General features: G+C 42.3%; 1 protein-coding gene and 3 non-coding genes across 5 annotated transcripts; 3 read left to right on the top strand and 1 right to left on the bottom strand.

Moving 5' to 3' along the window:
* The first annotated feature begins 890 nt into the window (after positions 1–890).
* Positions 891–973, top strand: trnal-cag. The gene has a single exon. It is a non-coding gene; the product is annotated as a tRNA-Leu (tRNA).
* A 758-nt stretch (positions 974–1,731) lies between these two features.
* trnaq-cug lies at positions 1,732–1,803 on the bottom strand. The gene has a single exon. It is a non-coding gene; the product is annotated as a tRNA-Gln (tRNA).
* A 216-nt stretch (positions 1,804–2,019) lies between these two features.
* On the top strand, positions 2,020–2,102 carry trnal-cag. Its single transcript has one exon. It is a non-coding gene; the product is annotated as a tRNA-Leu (tRNA).
* Positions 2,103–4,815: 2,713 nt separating this feature from the next.
* On the top strand, positions 4,816–13,255 carry LOC118291874 (FYVE, RhoGEF and PH domain-containing protein 4-like). 2 transcript variants are annotated; one of them, XM_035620351.2, is made up of 16 exons: positions 4,816–5,081; positions 7,164–7,286; positions 7,389–7,968; positions 8,105–8,579; positions 8,795–8,940; positions 9,039–9,195; positions 9,271–9,409; positions 9,551–9,609; positions 9,846–9,989; positions 10,225–10,397; positions 10,897–10,927; positions 11,064–11,147; positions 11,277–11,402; positions 11,499–11,633; positions 11,932–12,072; positions 12,720–13,255. In XM_035620351.2, the coding sequence occupies exons 1-16, from the start codon at positions 4,955–4,957 to the stop codon at positions 13,038–13,040; spliced, it is 2,961 nt and encodes a 986-aa protein (XP_035476244.2). In that variant the 5' UTR covers positions 4,816–4,954; the 3' UTR covers positions 13,041–13,255. The 2 variants fall into 2 exon arrangements, with proteins under 2 accessions (XP_035476244.2, XP_035476255.2); XM_035620362.2 differs by lacking the exon at positions 7,164–7,286.
* Positions 13,256–13,287: the final 32 nt, after the last annotated feature.

Below are 13,287 nucleotides of genomic sequence, written 5' to 3' on the forward strand. Positions count from 1 at the left end.
AGTGTTGTAAGTCTACTTACTGTAGCCTGAACAATTGGCAGATCGTCTTCCACAAAAACAGAATGATTGTAGCATTTCCCACTGTACACCTGTGTGTGAACGCAGCATGGCAGTTGCTTAACAGTCTGAGACCAGATATGACTGAGGTGTAACAGGTGGTTCTATGGTGTAATGGTTAGCACTCTGGACTCTGAATTAGGGGTGTGAATCTTCAATGGTCTCACGATTCGATTCGATTACGGTTATCCTGTCAATGATTCGATTCGATTCGATATCGCGATGCATAACAATGCGTTGTCCTCTAAATTTTCTATTTTACTGAACATGGCTACATTTTCATCAGTTAATACAAGCAGTCAGACTCTAAGCACTCCCTTTCTTCTGATACAGTACAGGCGTAACAATAACAGCTTGGTTACAGCATCAATTCTTGGCTGAGCTGGGTCTGCTATTTCCTTGACAGGCGCTACTACTACCAGGAAGTAATTTTTAAGTCTAAAACTTTATTGTCCAGCCGCGGTCAGAAATTCAACAAGTCACGGCAGTAATCTATTGGCGATTATTGTCCGTCACTGCATCGATGCAGCATCGTCCACTTCCGCATCGTGATGTATCGTAGAAACGATTAATTTCAACAGCCCTACTCTGGGGCTGATCTTCCAATTGTTCAGGCTACAGTAAGTAGACTTACAGCACTTAGAAAGCCTGTTAAGCAACTGCCATGCTGCGTTCACACACAGGTGTACAGTGGGAAATGCCACAATCATTCTGTTTTGGTGGAAGACGATCTGCCAATTATTCAGGCTACAGTAAGTAGACTTACAACACTTAGAAAGACCGTTATAGACCTCGAGACGAAAAAAATGAAGTGATTTTTAAAGGAGTCTACAGTCAGGATGGCCGAGCGGTCTAAGGCGCTGCGTTCAGGTCGCAGTCTCCTCTGGAGGCGTGGGTTCGAATCCCACTTCTGACATCTAATATTTATTTCAGGTCAACATCTGTTCTTGGATATTGATTTGATAACGTGTTGCACATCAGTTACACCTGTACCTCTGTGTCTGGTGTCTTGTTACACACACCAGCTGGTGAAACACATCCAAAGCCATCAGATGCATGTCTCATGAACTTTGTACTGTACAGTACTCATGTTCTGACAACATCCACTAGAGAGCACCAAGTACCCGTGAACAACTGACAGTCTAGGTTCTGAGTCCTGCTCACTTAACGGTAGGACCTATGCTTAATCAATAAATACACAAGTTTAAGATTTAAAAAAAGCATCAATACTGAATTCATTTACTCATTGATGACATACAATAAATGAATGAATTAATGCTGAAATGAATACATAAAGCATTAATATAACGATGGTCCTTTGAGTTTTGGAGTCACCTTGGTCCACACAGTTGTTTTTGGGGGTCACATGAGGCTAAGTTTGAAATGTTGAGTCACCTGGGAAGTGATGGAAGGACAACATGGAAGGTGCGAGGAAGATGATGTCGCAGGCCTCCTCTCTGGACTCTGGACTTCCAGTGATCTGAATTCAAGTCTCCTGGAACCTGGTGAAAATCAGTTTAATGACATAGAAGTTATTTCTCAACCCAGCCAGCCTCTAAACTCCCCAGATCCCAATCTGACCAAGCACGTACGATATGTGAAATAACCAGACCTATGTTTCCACAAAACCCTGTAACCAAGGCTTTGCTGCCAGTCCCCCAACACCACAAAATCAGGTCCTACCGAGATTTGAACTCGGATCGCTGGATTCAGAGTCCAGAGTGCTAACCATTACACCATAGAACCACTTGTTTTCAATCATATCTGGTGTCATACTGTTAAGCAACTGCCATGCTGCGTTCACACACAGGTGTACAGTGGGAAACGCCACAATCATTCTATTGCTGTGGATGACGATCTTCCAATTGTTCAGGCTACAGTAAGTAGACGTATAGCACTTAGAAATTCTGTTATTGACCTCGAGAGACAAAATAAAATAAGCTGATTTTCTGGAAATGTACAGTCAGGATGGCCGAGCGGTCTAAGGCGCTGCGTTCAGGTCGCAGTCTCCTCTGGAGGCGTGGGTTCGAATCCCACTTCTGACAGTTTAAATTTATATTGGGAAACCATCTGTTGTTGACACTAATATCGAGAAAGTGTGTGGACATAAATTCCGACCCCCCAAAATTACTACACTAAACTAAACAAAAATCATTACTGAATACATTTACTAGTTGACTAGTAAATACATTTTGAAATGAATATATCAATTATTAATATATTCACTTATAATGTAACAATGACCATTATAGAGCAGTTACATGTGCAACTGACTCAGACATACATTTATATTATGTTATTTTATAAATCAAAAAAAAACTGTATAAATAGTTATTACCTGACACATTTAGGCCTCGAAAGACATTATGTGTAAAGTTTGAGACTGAGTCTGGGCTACCTGTATGGATGGGATTCCAGTGTAAAGGCTGTTTAGAATAAATACATCCATTAATTCTTTGTTTTGTTCTTGTTGGTGTTCATTTTTACATAAACTTGTGTAGTTATTGAACAAGCATAGGCCAAGTAACTACTACCAACACTTTTTGAAAATGCACTTTCAGATTTTCACTGGTCTTTGGTGCCCTCTCGTTGACGTTGTCAGTACAACACCATGGGGTGAAAAGCAACGTTTTTGAGACATATACAGTATATTGCTTTCAATGTACACCACCAGCTGGTCTATGTAACAGAGGCACACGATTTACAGATACACACATATCAGTGTTATGGACTGGTACAGGCCCTGCCCAGATAATAATAATAATAATAATACGTACAGTCAGAAGTGGGATAAGAACCCACACCTCCAGAGAAAACTGTGACCGGAAAGCAACACCTTACACCTTACAATTCTCGGCCATCCTGACTGTAGTTTTTAAGTTTTTGGAGTGGATATTGATGTGCCGTTCGTTTACATACTGTGGACTTAACAACGACAAGACTGTACTTTCAAAACAATGGAATCTTTGTTACGTACATCTCCCACTATTCAGTGTCAAGCTGAAGGTTCTGACAGCAGACTAAATAAAGTTTACAATGTGTAGTAGTTGGCAATAGTATTTACATTCTTTTTGAAAACAATCAAATAATTTATTAACTAAGATTAACTAATAATTTAAATTTGAATTGGTTGTAATTGTGCTATTCTTGCATTAGCTCACTTCCACTCTTTCTGATTGATAGTTCATTGAAATAAATTGTATTACTTGAAGTGAGCTCTTTCCATCTTATTTGTCATTATTATTTTAATCATATTACCACCAACTTAATGTATTCTTTAATTTTAGTTTGTCATATCGATTCATTTATGTCATTTATTATATATTTATTCAGTGGCCTACTTTTCTATTTGTCGCTTTATTCATTTATGTTTTGTGAATGTGTCTTTGTTGAAGGAAAACTACCCTTTTCTCCTTCAATCAAGTAAGAAGCTGATTTAGACTGAATCAATATTACCAACATTATACTGTGTGTTAATTGAGTCATTATGGCAGTTTCTGTTTTCAACAACACCCATTGGTCTGTGAACTGCAGTACTGAATCCTCGAGTTCAGTACTTCGACCAGCGCTATCATGGTTTTTGGGAACCAGAAGTAACCATATTTGCAGGATCCTGGGTTGGGTCTGACTGAGAACTCGTTCACTGCATGTCCACCTACACCTGCCACCTGCACCCATTGGGCGGCACTAGCTGTCAATCACGCTGTATCCATGCCCAATTGAATACTGTGCTTTATCCTATATTTTTTACTCTAAATGAGACCATAATTTACTTAATCAACACCCTTCTGTATTGAAGAAGACTTGACAGTAGCGCTTGAGACCATAAACTCCTCAGAAAAATGTGTACTGACTATAAATCAAGTGAGCGTTATTTTTCTCAGACTTCTATAGAAAGGAGTGGAGTTGCCCTCTGCTGGTCACTCCAGAGAATACAGGCTTCAGGTTCCAGTGACTACTCCACTTTTAAATACAGTCTATGGTTTTCAAGAGGCAACAGCCAATTTTCGTCCCTCCAGCGGTTCCACGTGGTATAGCCTAAGTGTGGTCGCTGTCGTACAGATGCAGCAGTGGCCAGACACGCCGAGGACGCTGGGATTTTTCTTCAGAACTAGATAATAGAGGAGAAGAAATAAGTTTGTACACCGAAGCTCCTATTTTGTTTTTCTGGCTCCCGTTCACTAGCCAAGATGCATTAACATCATGGCTAAATGCCAGTAGCTTGTCAACTGTCGAAAGCAGACAACAACCGTAAAAATCCCAATTTGAACAAATAACCCCAATGTTAGGCATCCTGGTTAGGCTGGTTCTGTTACTTACCAAACTAGTAAGGCAACTGCATGTCGATTTTGAAGCCTCTCAAGTCCCGGAGCTGTCCTCCACAGAGCGAATGCCCGTCCGAGGTTCACCCTTGTTTAATCTCTTCTTTCATCATTCTCCTACATCAACAGGATTCTTTATATCCATCGAGGGGTAGAGTTTTGTCAGTTCCATCGCTGGGGATATTTTTTCCCGCCCAAACCGCGTCCCGGTGGTCAAGAGAATAACGCCGTGAGGTCAAGACTGTCGTTTTTTTTTTTCTATCACCATTAAAGAGCGCAGTTAGTCCAGCTGCCGCTGATGTTCGCAGATTTCCGCCACGACGTCAAAAAGCCTGCGTGTGATTGGCTCGTCGGGGAGCGCGTGCGCCTGTCAATCAATCAGAGGCGGAGGTTCCGCAGCTGCGGGCAGATTAGAGTCGGCGATCGAGCCACGTGAAGCAGCGCGCTCCCTCAGTGGTCTCTCTCCCTCTCTCTCTCTCTCTCCCTCTCTCTCTCTCTCTCTCTCTCTCTCTCTCTCAGAGTTTGCAGTGTTTGCGTTGCGGGGGAAGCAGCGGGCGGAGGTTGGACCTGTGACAATGTTCGACCTGAAGAAGAGGAACAGTCTGACCCTGAACAGCAGCCGGGAGCCGGAGGAGTTCAGGCGAGTGGCGGTCAGACGGAAGGTCAGAGGGGCCGAGGTGGACTGCCTCACCTCCCAGACAGGTGGAGTACCGTAGTTTCACATTAAGGAGGATGTTTTATTTTAAGCTGTGGCTCAGGCCAGATTTTTTTGAACAACACACTTTCAGGCTTCTTAGAAACTAAAGACGGTATGCAATATTTGCCTTTTTCATCTTTCTGATCTTATGTTCAAGCCCCGTTTTAAAGGTCTCTTTAACCTGCAATGCTAAGGCATTCAATCTAATCAAAGTAATTAGACTAAAAAAACAATACTTCTTTAGTGTGCTTTTATTCCTGCATATTTTCACATTCAACAACTCCGGGTCAAGTAAATTTGCATATATGTTATCAGAACCAGTCACAATCATTGACTTCGCATGCAGAAGACTTCTGATTACAGCAGATAAATCTCTTTCCCCTGATTCAGCCTGGACTTTGCCTTTGTGTCTTGAGACTTTTGTCTGTGTGACACACACACACACACACACACACACACACACACACAGCCTCTCTGTTCCCCCGCTGAGGCAGAACTATCGGTTTAGATTTGAGAAGTATGCCTGCTCCAATGGTACTGTTAGATGCTCGATTCAATAGGACCATACATCACTCGAAGCTACATGATGCAAATTGTTGTTCGGCCTGGTATGGGGCTTTTTGTAACAAGCGGGGTACTGACGGAAACAAAGTGAGCTTGATCGTTAATTTTTAAGACGAAAATACTAGGGGTGTTAAAATGTGGAGACTAATGCATTTCAAAACGTACAGGATAGCAGTTGATCATTACATCGTGACCCTTGGAGACAGTTTAAAGAAGAAAAGATCCTTTGAATGACTAAAGGAACTTTTAAATAATATTTTAACATTTAAAAAATACTCAGGAGTCTATTGGATACCCTGCCATCATATGGGAAATAGTAAATGGACTATATTAATATAGCGCTTTTCTAGTCATGTCGACCACTCGAAGCGTTATACAGTACAAGTCACATTCACAGATTCACACCCTCACACACACACACAGTCATGCAAGACTGGGGACTAACTACTGACCCCTTGTTGGTGGACTACCCTCTGCGTCTCCTGAGCCACAGTGACCCACATCAGTGTGTTCTGCATGTAACACATTTTTTGTTTGTTTTAATTTGTAAAAATCTGATCAGTGTAAAAGAAAAAATATAGTAAGCAGAGAGAAAAACACAAATTAAGTTTTCATATTTTTGGTTTACAAAATCTCTTCAACCCTTTTTTTAAAATAAAAACCTGAAAAGGTAAAAGGCTAGTAATAATTGACACCACCTGTATCTTTAGCCTTATGGCATGCATGTATCTGTTTGTAATTCTCTCATGGTTTATGTCAGTGATCTCTAGAAACTACTCTGTGAGAGGAATACTCAATGTACTCATGCCAACAAAACGTGTTACACTGGCAAAAGTTAAGTGAAAAAAACAGAAGTGAGAAAGCAGAAGTTTGACACTATTGAGAAAGCAGCCTTTGGTCCTCGCCACATGACTCACAAATCTGTCACACTTCACCAAAAGGCTCAACTTTCCTATACAAGCGAGTATATGAGAAATCATTGCAAGCCAAGAGTAAAACCCGGATGAACTGTGGGGCGTCTGGACAAGAATGAATTCTCGCCCAAAACATCAATCCATCATAATATAGTGCGAGAACTTGAAGAGCTTGAAGAGGGTGTTCAAATGTATTGCTCCATTCTGATATTTTCAGTTTTTCCATGTGAATGTGACTTTTCTCAGGAGGAACAAAACCTCTCTCATACTTTCAAAATGGTTAAAATGTAAGAAATATTGCTTGTGTATAATAGGTCATCAACATAACCGACCTATCTGTTATATTTACAAATTCCAGCTCTAAAAGTCAAGCCTTGTTCAAAAATAGCAAATTTTAAACTGTTGAGATTCAAACATTGGATAAGTTTAAGCAAAATGTGTACAGGCATTTTTCATTTCTTCTAACAGTGCAACCAAATAAATTGACATTCAGTGTGTAAATACTTGGTCCAGTATTACCGTGATAAAGCCTCAGTAAAGAGCGCCATGCAGTTTGGGGACATATTTTTATATATGGTTTTAATAGTGACATGTAATTTCTTTTACTAGTGAGCAATGGGGTGTGTGGCTCGTACAGCTGTGGGCATGCTTGTGACAGAGTCTGTGGACCAGAGCCAAAGTTGGAAGACAACAAAACAAGCCCAGCGAGAAGATCTCCTTTCAAACCACAATGTACGCTTCTTGTTCTCTGCTAGTTTCACTTGCCATGTCGGGGTCAAAACTGTACACGCACAACTGAGAACTGCGATCACCACACTGTTCATGTCTTTGCAGTGCCTCCCAAACCAGATTACCTGCGGAGCCCTGTGAGGGTAGGACAAGACCAAGCCCACAGTCCCACTACAGGAAAATTAACACCTCGACAAGCTAACGACACCGAGGAGGACTGTAGTCCTAACAGGAGTTATGGAATTTCAGTTTCCGGTGTCAGCCAAGCACAGAACTGTCTGAGCTCCCCAAGTCCTGGTAGAGGCCAAGGGAGCTCTCTTTTGAATGGCGTATCAGGAGCACAGGTCACCCCTGCCAGACATGCTCAGAGGATTCCAAAATTTGCAAGCAGTCCAGTGTTAGGATCCCCAAGTCCAGGCAAACGAAGCATCAAGAACTTGAGCCCACTGAGGGAAGGAGGGCACAGCCCTGCCAAGTTATCCCCAAGAAACCCTAGCCCTCTCACAGGAAAACTGCGGACACCCAGTCCTGTTCAGGGGAGAACAGGGTGCTACAGCCCCGCCAAGAACTCTAAATCCTGGCTAGGACTGCACAGAATCCCGAGCTGCAAGATGGAAGGACAGGGGAAGAAGACGGGGAAATCCTTAAGTGTGCCTGACCTGATCTTTTACTTGGATGAGAGCAGGTTGGACTTCTCAAATTGTTCCTTTTCTGTACCTCAATTACTTAAATTTCATTGTGTCGCATGTAGAGCATTTAGAATCAAATTCTTTATGAATATTGTTTGGATTTTCAATCATGAACACACTTTATTGCTGCAGGAATCCCACCGAAAACGCTGACCGTTCTCCATTGAAACAGCTCCAATCACAGAACTGCATTGGGCCTGCCATCACCATCCAAGCGCCTTCTAACCATAGACTCAATCATACCACAAGTGGAGGCCATCTACTAAGCAATGGCAGAGAGCATTCCCCCGATCAAATTAATGGAACAGCGCAAGAGAAAGAGTTGCCAATAGTAAATGGGAGGCAAATAAATGACAACCTGGAGCAAGGCCAAGCACCCGTAGGGTATGGCTCAAAGTTTTCCTGCCAATGGAATGAGGCCACTGCAGAAGATGGGAGAATCCATGAGGGGTGTACAGGTGGACAAAACGAGGATGACAAGAGGAAGGAGAGAGGAGGAAAAGAGCCAAATGACGAAGAGAACACGGAGCAGAAATTGTACAAGATAGCCAATGAGCTTCTGCAGACAGAGAGGGCCTACGTCGCTCGCCTCCACCTGCTAGACCAGGTCAGTGTGGTAACCTGGCTGTGGCTCCAGCCATAAAAAGACATAATGCAAAAAACAAAAAAAAAGTCTGACAAATGGAGTTGCTTTTTCCAGTTTCTTTCTTTATACATGTCAGTTTGTTGCCGCAGTGCCAGATGCTTCTTGTTCTTGACGGATAGAACGTTTCTCTCTCAGAAAAACGAATGAACATGCTCTGTCTCTGATTCCCAACTCAGGTGTTCTGCTCACGCCTAACAGAGGAGGCAGGTCGGGGCTCATTTCCTGCGGAGGTGATAAAAAACATTTTCTCCAACATTTCCTCCATCTACTCATTCCACAGCCAGTTCCTCCTACCTGACCTGGAAACGTGCATCGCCCACTGGTGGGTGTTCTTGTCGCGAAACACAGGCAACATTCGTAGACATGCAGATTGTCAGAACCCTCACACGTTTTTACCATCGCACTTCCGACCAAATCTAGGTGTGCGAGGCCGGGCCTGGGTAACGTTCTGCTGCAACACGCCCCCTTCCTGAGGATGTATGCGGACTACGTCAGGAACTTTGACCAGGCCGTGGAGATGGTGAGGACGTGGACGGAGCGCTCCTCTGCTTTCAGAAACATCATCCAGGACATTCAGGTGAGATGCATTCAACGGGTTATACATCAGTACTCATGTACAGATGATATAATGTAAACACTGTACTGTACTTAGAGTCAGGAGGCGTGTGGCAGTCTGACCCTGCAACACCACATGCTGGAGCCGGTTCAGAGGGTTCCACGTTATGAAATGCTGCTGAGGGATTATCTCAAGAAACTGCCTGAGGATAACCCAGACTATGAGTTTGCTCGCAGTAGGTATACTGCACCAGTGCCGTTATCTCAGTCCTGTGACGTCTTCATTATATGCACTTCCAGTATATCTCATGTTTGTCACTGAAAGCTCATCCTGTCTGCAGTGAGCTGTACAAAACTCTCCCTGTCTCCTTTCACAGAATCCTTGCAGACTATTTCCATGGCAGCGACCCACTCCAACACCGCCATCCACAAAGCTGTACGTTACCATAACACACTACATCATTTCCCATTGCTCTAAGTAAGATTTCATCGGCAATGACGCAACACTTATTGTATTATACTGTCAGAAGTAAACCCTAATAACACAGACATTTTGTCCATTGGATGTTTTGAATTGTCAGTTGTGGGAATAGTTTGTCATGCACCTGTGCTTGTACAGTCGTACATACATATCACTTTCATTGTTTTCTCACCATCTGTCTTCGTCTGCAGGAGAGCCGTAAGCGGCTGCTGGAAATCTATGAGATGGTCGGGGAGGAGGAAGTGGTCAATCCGACCAATGAGCTTCTCAGGGAGGGTCGCCTGCTCAAGCTTGCCGCCAGGAACACATCTGCCATGGAGAGACACCTATTCCTGGTGAGAACACATGTATATACAGACACAGATGGCTGTTGTTGAGTCAATGATACATACAGTGTCCAAAAACTTGAATATTTAAATATCTACCTGTCTAATTTCCATGTATTTTACCTCAGTCACAGGATTATGTAAATTGACTCCAGCTAAGAGCTCCCTAAACTGTAACACTGATATGGATGACTGTTTATAAAGAGAAACCTTTGAATTTGCTTCATAACTACTTTCTCCACAGTTCAACAACTTCCTGCTGTGCTGCACGCCGAAGTTCAGCTTAGTTGGGCAGCGCTTTACTGTTCGGTGCAGGATCGGAGTGGATGGCATGCAGGTGCACCAGACCACCAATGAAGACCACCCGTACACCTTTCAGGTCTCTGGAAAGGAGAAGACCCTTGAGCTGCAGGCCAGGTGTGTTGGTGTACGTGCATTACATGAAATGCATATAATGACCACTGTCATGCTTGAATTTTTTTTTTTACCTCTGCCAAGGTTTTCTTTATGCTCCTGGTTTTAGAGCAATATTAATAAAAAAACAAAAACATAATACATTATAGATTAAAATAGATAACAGGCCAAGAACCAATGTTCACAACCAAAATCTCTTCAAAAGGATTTTCTGTAATTGTGAGACATGTTTGCTGTTTTTTTTATCAAACTACTTCAACACTTACTTACATTGAGAAACTTGGCAAATGTATTTCAAGATTCTTTATTCCTATGTTTAACAAATCCAGATGATTGTGCTGCCTTGGCAGTGGTATACATCATAATTGTATTTTGTATATTTTTCATTTCAATTTACTGTTACCTGTGAAAATATGTCTTGTTAAACTTCAGCATAGTGTACATTAAATGCATTTACCTAATTTTCCACAAACTTAAAAATGTCCTTTTTTCTCTTTTAAAGCTCTGAACAAGACCAAGATGAGTGGATTAAGGTATCAGGGTAGTTTTTAGTGTTTGGTTCTGCACAATATATGAAGTAGGAAAATATTTTTTTTCTAAAAAGAGAAACAGATTAAGTAGTGCCCTCCATTTTTTTTCTAAAGCAACCCTCATCTGTCCTATTTCCAGGTGATTCAGGAAGCCGTTGACGTGTTTCAGAAGAAAAATGAAACCTTCAAATTGGCTTCTAAGGAGCTGAATATCGAAGAACCAGTAAGTTCTCGATGGTATTCATTTGGAAAGAGGTGATCAGAAGGAGGTTGTGTGTAACCATAGTCTGTTCAGAAAATACTGTTTAGACTATAACAAATCCCTGCTGTGACGTGTCCATATGTTTTACAGGCGGAGGAACTGGGCCGACGAGCCCCACGCTGGATCAGGGACAACGCGGTGACCGTGTGTATGAAATGCCAGGAGCCTTTCAACGCACTCACGAGGAGAAGACATCACTGTCGGGCCTGTGGCTGCGTGAGTGACAGACGGCTTTGCACCGTAAACACTACGTAGACATGAGCTCATTTTCCCAAAGGACAATTTTGCAGCGGCTATCTCTCTGATCCCCAGGTGGTGTGTGGGAAGTGTTCAGACAACAAAGTGGCTCTGGAGTATGATGGTAACAAGCTGAACAAAGTGTGCAAACCCTGTTACTCCAAACTGACTGGTCAGAGGGGGGACAGGGTGGAGGGCAGAATACTGGAGGTGAGCCGCGTGTGTGCGTGTGTGATCATGACAATAATTTTTTTTAATTTTCACTTTTGTGGACTCATTATAAGCTTGTATATTTTTTCGTATTTTACAAACCATGTTTAAATTACACTAAATTGTGTCACAAAGAACAAGCTGTCTCAGATGCAACGAAGGATAAAACAAGCTATAACTGTTTTCTTCAAAGCTGACATTAATAATAATAATGAATTTTATATGTATGCTCTGCAGTGCATTGGGGACGTTTTTGTAGGTCTTCAGTCTTTCTCTTTTCTTGTGTGGTGTCTCCCAGTCTGAAGCACCTCCAGGGTCTAGTGACTTTGTGATGAGTGGTTTCCTGCAGTACGGTGACAACACCAAGACCTGGCAACGAGTGTGGTCTGTTATCACAAGGACTGAGCCTCCGGTTCTCTTTCTGTACGCCATTCCACAGGTAGGGATCTCTGACTAGAAAATGTCTTTTGTAAACATGTCATTTCATTGTATTTTCCAGCCACATACTTGTCTGTTTGTGTTTAGTTGTTATTTGGGTGAGCGTGTCTCTACACTGGGTATGCATGTGATGTTGTCATACACCGATGTTGTCACAATCACTCCCCCTGAGTGGCAAACATGCAAAACAGTCAGACAGCATCTGTCATCCTGCACTCACATGGGGAAAAAAAGGGAAACTAGTTAAATATTGAAGCGTTGTGTGCAATCGACTGTACAAACAGATTTTGAAAAAAATGGTTGAGGACAACAGAAGGCAAACATGTTACCACAGAGTTTTCTGAATTAAACTTAATAAAATCAAATGTTCTGACCAACCAAACCTGTCCATAGACAACGATTATATTCTTTGAGGTCCTGATGCTTTCGATCAGTCAACAGCAAAAAACTCATCTACAGTATAATATTCTTTGGAGTATATGCTTAGCATTTGAGTGTAATGTTACTTCCTAATTTATTTGGGGAGACCTATTGCAGACTTAAAAAGCAAAGATAAACATGAATCAAACGGAGACAAATGCAGTGTTTTTCCATATAAATCTTGCTTAGCACAGCTTCATTCTATTCATCCATCCCCTACCTATCCAGGATGTGAAGCTCCAGCTCAGTATACCTCTGACTGGATGCAGCGTGGACGATTCCCCTCAGGAGCTGCAGGGTCAGCCTGGTTTTAAGTTGTGTCAGAGTAGAACCACCCACACGTTCTCCTGCGATGGTCTGGACCTGAAGCGGCGCTGGCTGGCTGTTCTGAAAGTTGCCGCAACAGTGGGGATGCCAGCGTGCTCGCCGACAGGCCCCGTCATCACCACCAATGGCTCCAGATGTGGCATTAATGGCAACATCAGCGATGGGAGTGTCTCCAGTGGTGAGGAATTCATTGTCAATGGCAATAAGGAAAACTACTCCTGAAGGTCAAGGCACTGTGGGAAGTACACGAACTTACAATAACAGATGAACCGTCTTCATTGATGTTAAAGACAATGGCTTTGAGCGAGATATTTTAAATAAATGAAATCTAGAAGTGAAATTCAGAAATGAGAGCTGATTTCTTTACAAGTGGCTGTGCACTTTATTTCTGAAATGATTTACAGTAAAATAAATAAAGTGAAAGTGTTTTAACATCAGTTGGACTACTCGTTTTAACTACAACGGTGTT

This window comes from Scophthalmus maximus, chromosome 12, assembly GCF_022379125.1.
Source record: "Scophthalmus maximus strain ysfricsl-2021 chromosome 12, ASM2237912v1, whole genome shotgun sequence".
In the NCBI taxonomy this organism is placed as follows: Eukaryota; Metazoa; Chordata; class Actinopteri; order Pleuronectiformes; family Scophthalmidae; genus Scophthalmus; species Scophthalmus maximus.

Coding starts and splice junctions, on each gene's coding strand:
- LOC118291874 (XM_035620351.2), top strand. CDS start 4,955: ATGTTCGACCTGAAGAAGAGGAACAGTCTGACCCTGAACAGCAGCCGG. Junction 5,082..7,163: donor CTGCCTCACCTCCCAGACAG/GTGGAGTACCGT, acceptor TTCTTTTACTAG/TGAGCAATGGGGTGTGTGGC. Junction 9,610..9,845: donor ACACCGCCATCCACAAAGCT/GTACGTTACCAT, acceptor CTTCGTCTGCAG/GAGAGCCGTAAGCGGCTGCT.